Source organism: Lepisma saccharinum, chromosome 30, assembly GCF_977018435.1.
Source record: "Lepisma saccharinum chromosome 30, izLepSacc3.1, whole genome shotgun sequence".
Taxonomy (NCBI): Eukaryota; Metazoa; Arthropoda; class Insecta; order Zygentoma; family Lepismatidae; genus Lepisma; species Lepisma saccharinum.
In genome coordinates this window covers 36255884-36265983 of record NC_139258.1, presented here as the reverse complement: position 1 = coordinate 36265983, position 10100 = coordinate 36255884, and the positions used below count along the sequence as shown (strand labels likewise).

General features: G+C 36.2%; 1 protein-coding gene across 14 annotated transcripts in view; it reads right to left on the bottom strand.

Annotated features, from left to right (window-relative positions):
• Nucleotides 1-1083: 1083 nt before the first annotated feature.
• LOC145981874 (disks large 1 tumor suppressor protein-like) overlaps nucleotides 1084-10100 on the bottom strand; it is a 1252559-nt gene continuing 1243542 nt past the window's right edge. For all 14 annotated transcript variants that reach the window (XM_083115344.1, XM_083115335.1, XM_083115336.1 and 11 more), the window contains 4 exons: nucleotides 8765-8937; nucleotides 6508-6617; nucleotides 4390-4481; nucleotides 1084-2920 (listed from right to left, as the gene is read on the bottom strand). In XM_083115344.1, the coding sequence (XP_082971470.1) occupies nucleotides 2814-2920; nucleotides 4390-4481; nucleotides 6508-6617; nucleotides 8765-8937 (482 nt within the window). In that variant the 3' untranslated portion in view covers nucleotides 1084-2813. The remainder of the gene's footprint in view (nucleotides 2921-4389; nucleotides 4482-6507; nucleotides 6618-8764; nucleotides 8938-10100) is intronic.

Here is a 10100-nt window from a genome sequence, read left to right as displayed (position 1 = left end):
CTGTTGGATTCTTTCATCGACAGATCTGATGGACCTGTCGATGTAATGTGCCTTGCATTCACACTCTGCATCGTATACAACTGGGTTATCAAGGGGGTCACTACTGGTCTTGCTAAACATATCAAATACAATAGCCATAAAATTCAAAAGGTTCAATTCAAACACACTGTCCACACGCTCGTAGACACCAAAATCAAGGAAACACACGCCATAATGCACTTCTCGCACGAGCTGAACATCGATAGCAAGCAAGTGCACCACACTTGGATTCCCCTACTACAACAGTTATCACCCGGAAATAGACTACACAGACCGAGATGCAAAGTTAACAACAGCGCACCTAGCGGCAGCCAGAGAACTACAAACAAAAGACGCACGCCAAGCAACAGTACAGCAAGTTCCAATGAGGATGGTGGCAGTGGCCACTGAAATTAATCACAAAAGAAAAAAACAGCTTCGCAGATAAAAGTCAGTACTAGTTTCTCCATATTTATATACTACCGCATCTCTCTTTTCCCAATTATGAATAGCGAACAGGTTATAAAATTTTCCTCAATTTTAAATTTTTGAGCAAGTTAAGTTTTTTCAGCTTGGTCCCCTGAAAAACATAAAATTGAGGTTCCAAATTGCACATGAGATAATAATTTATTCACATAATATATTTCTTCCTAAAATGTTACAAAAATTTAAAAAATCACTTTCGCATAATTCTCAAGATATTTAGACTGCAAAAGTGCCACATGGCATTTACACAGAGTCCATAATACACTGAACTCAAGAAACTACCACCTGGTATCGTGATTAAATTTCAATTGATAGTTTCTGATACCACTGGTATCGGCTCAGCCTTAATTATACTCTATCCAGGTTATCTCTGGAGCAGGCGAATAAAACAAGTCTGCGCAAGTAGTGACGTGAGACTGCTCACCAATGAACATGTGAGAGGGAATGGGATTGCATGGAGGGGGGTGATTGCAGTTACCAGTGTCTACTGTTTCACACTGCCCACTTGATTTCCCACCTTCGCGGCCTTGCGCCAGATATAACCGAGACAGGGTACAGCATACAAAAAAGAAACCCTCATTTATTAAGGATTGAAATTTTTATTTACACTTTGAAGGGCATTCAGGTGGTACAGATAACAGTTTTACACAGCTGTAAGACAGACAGACAGGCCAGTGACAGATTCAACTCCGGTAGCACAGACGCTACTCTTTCACAGTGGCTGTATGAGCAATCAGTTCTGTTTGATCTGTTTCCAAGTGGAAGATATTGCTGCCACTGTCTTGTTTTCCCAAGACACAAGAGAACTGCAGACTATATATTGAAAGAGGTTAGTTCAGTATATAGAAAAAGTTTTAAGTATCATTCATTCTGTCAGGAGTTCCTTACTCTCACATTTTCCCCATTTCTTCTTATCACTTATTTAGGGCACTTTTTGCATTGTTGCAGTTATGATACAGGCAAAAATCTTTGTTAACTTTACTACAATAATGTACTTCTTTTTTTTTCTTCTTTAAAAATAGTATGTAAACAAATGCAACATATTTACTATATAATATATACATCACAAAGGCTTGATGAAAAGGAGCCATTTTTTTGTTGATAAGTACTTATATCAACATCATGCCATACGTAATACTTTTATAATGCAACTTAAAAAAGTCAGTGCTTTTGTCACAATTTTTCATTTCTTTAAAATTGTAAAATGGAAAAGCCACATATCTCTATTTCTTGAACTGCTGATATTTCACATTTGACACACAAAGAACAACTCCTTGTGAATCTTTTTGCATTACTAACTTTATATTCTTGCAACTTACGCTACCCTGCTCTTAAAGTGATTAATCAGTACCAGCTGCAACATGGTACATACCAAACCTGTTCTGTCTTGAAAAATTTATCAAAGCCATTGGTTGCCCAATACAACAACAACAATAAACAACAACAAACGAAAAAAAAAGTAGTAACTTTTCCTCCAGACTTGCAATAACCCATTACCATTAGCCTATTTATATCTTGTAAAGTTTGTTTTGTTTTTCGGCCTGTAAATAAGTTACTTTCCACGCTAGATAAAAGTAAGACAAAGTCTTTCTCCTTTTTCTTTTTTTTACTTAAAATATTTTCAGCATTTTGCCATGTCACTGAAAAAAATCTTAATAAAAATTCTGGTAAAATCTTTAAGTATATTACATTTGGCATATTATTTGTTTTCCCCAAGTGAGGAGGAGGATATATTTATTCATGGAAACTTGTGAACCTGCCTTCAGCTGTTAACAATGGAATTCTGAGGCAGTATTCGTTTCTCAAAAAAGGCTGAACAATAAAAAAAAATCTGAAAACCATTTACTTATTATAAGATCCTTCTATGGGAATAATGATTGCTGTCCATTCCTTCATCTTTCCTCAGCTGCACGTGCAAAAAAAAAGCTAATAATGCTTTTATTTTCAACTATACCTTCTCTTTGCATATTTACTCACTTACACTTTGTACCTAAGAATCGAACAAGGGACTTCGTACATGGAAGGGTATACAGAGTAGATTCCAGGTTTTCTCCAATTACGATTTTCTTTTTTGTAAAGGTACTTATCATTGTGTTCAGCCTTACAGCATAAAAAGCTAATTAATATCTTTCTCTTTAAATATTCTTAGCAAGTTCCTCTGCTTGCTATGTTTAAAAAAAAAAACTTGCACTAATCCACACTTCAATTGCCACTGCCTACACTGAAGGCTCGTCCAGAAGTGCTTTTATTTTGCCCATATGGGCTTAGGAGTTCGAAATCACTTAGGAATCTTCTCCTTCATGTTCCCGTCACAGCTGTTCCTTCGATGGCACCCAGATGATAGGACCAGCCTGTTCACGTATGACCTCCTTCACCTTCAAGTAGATGTCTTCTGGGGTATCGCCCTGAACCACAGCTGAAATTATAAAAATGTACCAATCAGTTTTTCCATCTAAATACTTGCTGAATGCTTGTTTAGCCAGACACAAAATACGACACACCAAACAGCATAAAAATTAAGGGTCACATAGGGCTTTCTACGTTTTGGTGAGTTCTCACAATCCTGTCTTTTATTTTATCCTGACAATGACAACAAGATATTCTTATAATGTTGACAGCTCTTTACGGAATTATCTTGGGCTGCATCTCACGTTGTGTTTTCTTGTGGCCGGATTTTAATTTTTTTGAGTTGTTCTTTCAAGTTGACTTTATGTACAGATTGGGACTGGATCTACTGTTTAAAGTTGGATCCAAACCACTATCCCGGCCCATGTGGCAGAGTAGTTAGCACATCACGCTACGATGTCAGGGATCCCGGGTTCAAATACTGGCCTGGCCATGGATGTTTATGAGTGTCCATTCATCAATTTCATCATATCATCACTCATCTTTGCAAATTAGCCAAAAGTGGCACAAAAAGCGAAGTAAAATAATGCAAATCAATTAACCAAACCACTATGCATCTCCACCTGGTATCAAACCAGGGAACCCTTGATTACAAGGCAGACATTACCACTTCACCATCAGGGAGGCCCGTCACATTTTAACGCTGATAACACTAAGTACTTATCTCAGGGTAGCTGCTCTAAGAGCTAGATAAATATTAAAGTATTTTCCAGGTTTTCAAGACAAAGTTTCCAAAAACTCAAGGTTATTTTAACAACAATTCTTATAATCAAACTTAATTGATATTAATATTTTACACTAAATATTTATGTATTGTACAGTTAGAAGAAAATTGCAGTTCTTATGGAATCATTAAAACAAATTTTAAAATTTGTACTATGATTTATATTCCTTTTTGGCAAACAATAGTAAACAAAATCAAGAGAAATGCTGATATAAGGTTCTCAGAATACAATTTGAAGGAATTTCTAAAAACAAGGATAATTTTCTCCTGAATGTGCATCTTATAAAATAGATGAACATGAAAAATTGCACCAACGAAGTCACTGCAGCCACCATTACAATGTTCAATTCAATTCAAGTACACACTTCTTTCTACTTGCACCAATGACAAGGTGCTTGCGGATTTCTCAGGCAAGCTGACAATCAAAAAGCTTCTTTCATGGCCATCTGGTATAGCAAATGTATTTGGTGTGGCAGAGGAATGGCAGCGGTAATTTAAGAATATAAATTCCATGAGGCAACAGTTCCGTGGGAGGTAAAAAAAACAACCTTGGCAAGTAACCTTTTTGAATAATCAGGGTTGCCGATCATATAAACTTTCACAGAACATAAAAACAAATTGTTGATTAAACATCATTTTTTTTGTGCCTATGCAACCCAATGTATACCCAGTATGCAGTCAACATTTCCATGAATTTACAATTTATGTCCTTCCTGCAGGAGTGAAATATAAAAAATGCCCCTATGCACACTCACCTGTGAAGAATTCACCAAATTCCTGTTCCATCTTCATGGCACGCTCAAAAGTCTTTTTTGCTTGTTCTTCAGTCATTCTCTTATTCATCTCCCTGAAAAAATGCAGTATGTTGTTTAAAACACAGAAAAATACTACAAGAAAAATTAAATAAAAAGTATACACAAGCATTAAACTAGCAGCCAAAGCTTTAAAAAAATATTTAGGATGGGCCGATATGAAATTTTGGCCGATATCAACGATAACCGATCTGATATAAAATTCTAAATGATCCTAGAAGAATCTAAATGTTTCATTCATTCCTTTATAAATGTGTGTTAGCAGATGACTGCAATGCGAAAGGAGCTGTATATTTAGAAATTTACTTTAAATAAAAGTACGGTATGAAGATTGTATGTTTATATCCATAAAAATTATAACAAAATGGTAGAATATTGCATTAAATTATAAAATACAGGGCAAGTCAAAATTATGTGAACACTCAGAGTTTTTGTTATAGAACAGATTGTTCACATAATTTTGACTCACCCTGTATTCATAGATAAACAGTAATTTTACCAATAAATTGATCGGCCAATACCGATTAATCTGTCCCATTACTAAAAAAATATTAATGTGAACTTTAATTGAATGGGGTTCTCCCAACAGCTTATAGACAAAAAAGTTAGTAGACTTAAGTTTTTTGACTATATTAGTTGAAGTTTTAGCTTACTAATTTATTCAACTGTTCTTCTTCATTTTTTTAATTGTTTGGTAGAGCTAACTCTGTGTTGATCTGTGTGTTTTCTTAGAATTTGTGGCGGACTGGATTTTTTTATTCAATGGATGATCTCCACTGCCACAATGAACAGAACTGTTGGATCTACTAAGGGCTCAGGTAGCATCTACCTCAAATCCCTTGAATTCCTTCTTAGGATCATACACTGTCTTTGGTTACCCATGGATGTGTAAATATTGTTGAACTACTTGAAACTTGGTCAGTTACACTATATATGTATGAAATTATGTCTTATTTTGACAATTTAATAACTAGTTGAAATTGTTCTCATCTTTTTGAAACATGGTGTACATATATGGGATTGCAATCTGAATTTGAAGCCTTTTACTATAAATGCCTTTTGAGAACTGATGAGATTTCATGGTTTATTCTATAAATAAGTGACTGTTGTCGCACATTCTCTTATTCATTTTGGCAACAACGAGGGTAAAGCAGTTATATAAAAAAAAAACAATGTGGCAGTGGTGAGGAACTGCAGAAATCTCCTTGGGGGAGGGGGGACACTAGATGTACTTATAAAGTACTTTACAACAGATTTCAGACTGAAGTTACAGGCTACAAGTGACATGCATCACTTAAAAACAAACCTTCCCTTCAGAAATACGCAACCTTCATGAGTAGTCTTTAATGTAGAAAAAGCAGTATTAGCAAGTTGTAGAAGTTCCCACACGACAAAGGAAAGTCACCATTCTTATATTTAGCAGCTACAGAACACAATGAATTTCTTCTAATTTTCACTCCTTCTGCTTCAGTCATTGTAACTCGTCAATAGATTCTTACTATTAAGTGCATTTGAAAAGTAAGGGCCAATTGGTCATACAGAAACAAAAAAAGTTAACAATGCCCACTTCATTTTTCTACGTATAGTCACATTATTTTCCAAGGGATTCTGCTACTGTTATGATGTACTCTAATTTTATGATTAAATTTTTTAGAATAAAAAAATAAATTTATATACATAATTTATTCTGAACCAACTTGGGTATAAAAAATACCCATTACACTTCATTTCCACTTTCACTCATAGTTGATTTACCAAGTTTTGCAGTTTCTAGGCCTCTGGGGACCCTCATATTAGTTTTACCCACAGACTTGTAAAAAGTGTGTGTAATATGTGGTGGCCAGTAAACAAATCATTTCTTTCAATACTATCACATGCAATTACTTATTTTATTATAATTACTTTTCAATGGCATTAAGTTATATATGATATTATCTGTTTGTTTTACCAAGCTTAACAAAGCTGTTTGAAAAAAGTACACACACATTCAAAAACTGTCTATCTGTTTATTCAGACACACTATATGACACTAAGATTATTACAACAAAATAATATACTTACATAATTGATTCTACAGACTTTGGTTTGATGAAGATTGCTACCGGATAGAGTTGAGCTACCTGTAACCTCTTGATGGCGTTCCCACTAACATCTAATATACAATGTTTGCCCTGAAAAAAAACAAAACACAATTTACATTAACTAGAAAGAAAAGGTGAGTTAAACTGAATACACAACACAAAATTATATGCTTAAAGCATGCTGTTCCGCAAAAAAATGGAACATTATATTGTCACGAGCAGGAAATAAAATGGTATGTCATCACAAAAACTCCAGCCAGCTCTCGGGTGTCGAGAGGTCGCAAAAGGAAGTGTGAAGAGAACAAGCAAGGCGAGTGGTTGGTCTAAGTGGTGCAACTCGTGAAGTGTGTCCGTGGGCAATGTCCAAAGTACACACCATCAACAGACCACATGGCACCGACACGACCAAGCCGACGGACCAGATCAGGTACAATGATGACACCAGTAAATTAAGTGTCAGTTCAAACCCGGCTTGGGCATGTTCACTCCCTTACCTGTTCGGCCTGTGCATAATAAATAGGTGAAGGACAAAGGAGCATTAATTATTCCCCTTCTCACATTTAAACTCCTCTCATAGCCAAGCTGTTATTCCAGAGGGGGCACTGTTTTCAGTAGTGAGAGACATTTGTGCCTCTGTGCCATAAATCAACTGGTATAATTTGTGTAGAATCAAATAAAATAAACCACCAAACAACACTATGAGGTGCATTCCCTAGAACAATCAGCAACTACATGTCTTGATCGGTGGACACGTGTAAATTCATGCTTAGATAAGATGGAACGAAGGTAGAGTTTGTTTTTTTCTGTCCAGTTTTGTACTTAAGTATCATATCCTCCTCCTTAGAAAAAAAAATCATTACGAAAACTATACACAGAATATTTACATTTGTTTTATTGAGCTATACTTTAAAAAATTATCCCCTGTATTGCACCATGCCATGAAGGCATACAGAGGGTGTGGGGGTAGAGCATATATGGAAATGATGTGATCAGCAACACACTCCAGCTGCCTTTACCACCAGGGCCCCTCTTCGCTCTAAATAGTCATTGACTAGAAGTTGAGTAAGTTATGGAAGCACTTTGTTAGATTTCACCTGAGATTACCCACTCCAACCCATAACCACACTTCATCTTATTATTTATTTTTATATTTTTTCACATATTGTGGTTGTGGACAGATGGGAGATATATCATCCAGCACCTGTGGCAGCAATTAATGTGCATTTCTTGAAAATAATACACACAATATTTCAGTTCTGTCTTTTTTGTTCATTAGTATACTTCTAAAGCTATTACTTACTCGAATTACAAATAATGTGTATATCCATTGTTACTGAATATGTTTCTGTAAGCTGGCAACACTGCTGTTCTTGTACATTGTTATTTTTTTTCCACACGAAGTATAAGCCTGTTTTCTACTAAACTTGGCATCGTTGTAGGAATGTGCCACTGCTAAATACTACATTTTTTATATTCGCTTTGGTCTATTGTGGCGGTCACAGGGGCATGCCATATGACAATTTTTATTTTTCAATTTTCTTCATCTTCTTCTTCCTTTAACACCCAATATTGGGAGGCATGATGTATAAAGTTGACCTCTTCTAAAAGCCACATCTTAGGAAAGAAAACAAATCTCACCTCATCTCTCGAAGATAATTAGTTTTCGAACTACAATTTTTTGTGCTTCGTAGCAAGTTTGAAAAGCATGTGCTTGAAAAGGTCACACCTGCAGTGGCTATACAGGTGTGCAGGGATCTGTCCAAAAATTGTTATTTGTGAAGGTCATCAAAAAGTTGAATGCAGCTATAAATTAACTTGAATTTGCTGGAATTGGATGTATTTGTTATTTAGAATTACTTTCCTGCTACTTTTGGATAACTACAATGGTGGGTATAATTGATGATTGGATGAAATTGATGAAGGGCCATTTACAAAGAACACTCGTGCTCAGGTCAGGATTTAAACCTGAGAACTTCAGTGGCAAGATTGAAAATTTACCACTGAAGGGTAGATGGCTGTAGGAGGCAAGGAGAAATATTCGCTTACGGGAGATAATTGTATTTGTTCTCTTGAGAATATCAAATTTCCGATGGCATATAAAAAGATATCAATGGAAAGGGGACAGATTGAAAATTTGATTGGCAGGCACAGAATTGTATGAATAGAAAGCCAACCGAACCAATACTTTGAAGGTAAAAGCTGCAAACTAACATCCAAGAGGAGAAGAATGCACTCACCTTCTCAGCCACCTCACGGACGGAAGCGACAGAGGTACCGTAGAGATTATCATTGTACTGGCCAGCCTCTATAAACAAGTGGTTCTGAATATCACGTTCCATTTGTTCTCTGGATGCCACGAAGTGATAGTCCCTTCCATCCACTTCATACTCCCGTTTCGGCCTTGTTGTATCTATAGAAGAATAATCGGAAAGAACAACATATCAATACACTGCTCTAGAAATATGTAACAAAAAATCACATAAATAAACCTGACTGTGCCAGACAACTTATAATGTTGATACATCTCATAATTTGTACAACTTCCAAATGAAAATGTCAGAAAATTCTACTTAAGAGAGTTGTCATGCAAGCCCCATCTATTTACAATTCTAAAGTTTAACTGAATATGGTAGTTTCCAAAATGATGGCTGATATCAGGAACGTAACCAGGGGGGAGGGCTCGGGGGGCTGAAGCCCCCTTCCCCCCAAAGTCATACAAATATATACTTTAAATAGTGTAAAGTCGTAATTAATTTACATTATAAACATGGCAACATGGGAGCACTCTGGCACAAGGAACTTGAAACATTTTCTTCTGTGGTGACTGTGAGAGTAAACAAATAACTCTCAACTTTAGTTCATGAGTTGGTTGTAGTCTCTCCTTTCTCCGTGTATTGTTAGGTCAGCCGCACACCTGATCCAATATGACGAGTCATTTTTGTTTCAAACCAACTCAGGGAAAGTTTAACATGAGGCCGTTGTGGACTGCCGCTCACAGGACAAAACATATGACTTGAGTCACATTGTGACGGTTGTCACAAAACAACAAAGGTCTGGAGAATTTGAACTCACAAGGAGCAGTTTGCGAGAAAACGATTTGTGCATGCATCAATCCATTCACAATAGGCACCGGAAATGGGGGCAACTTGAAGCCAGCAAATAAACTCGATATTTTTGTACATGATTGCTTTATTTTACTTTGCTTCTTGTGCCATTTTTGCGAAGATGGGGATGAGTGATGACATGATGAAATTGATGAATGGACACTCACAAACATCCATGCCCAGGCCAGGATTTGAACCCGGGACCCCTGGCACGGCCAGCTATATTTTTGTACGTCACATAAGCAATACGTTTAAGGAAATGCAAACTGACTTGATTCACAACCATTGATTCTACACATACATTGATGCATTGATTCTGCTGTAAACTGTTATTATGTATTGTTAAGTCACTTCCCAAATTATAAAAAATAGAACTAGAACTATTGCGTACATGGACGAAATCTGCCATCAGAATTTAGCAAACAAACAAAATGACTCGTTGTGTTGCACCATGTTGCATCGTGTCATG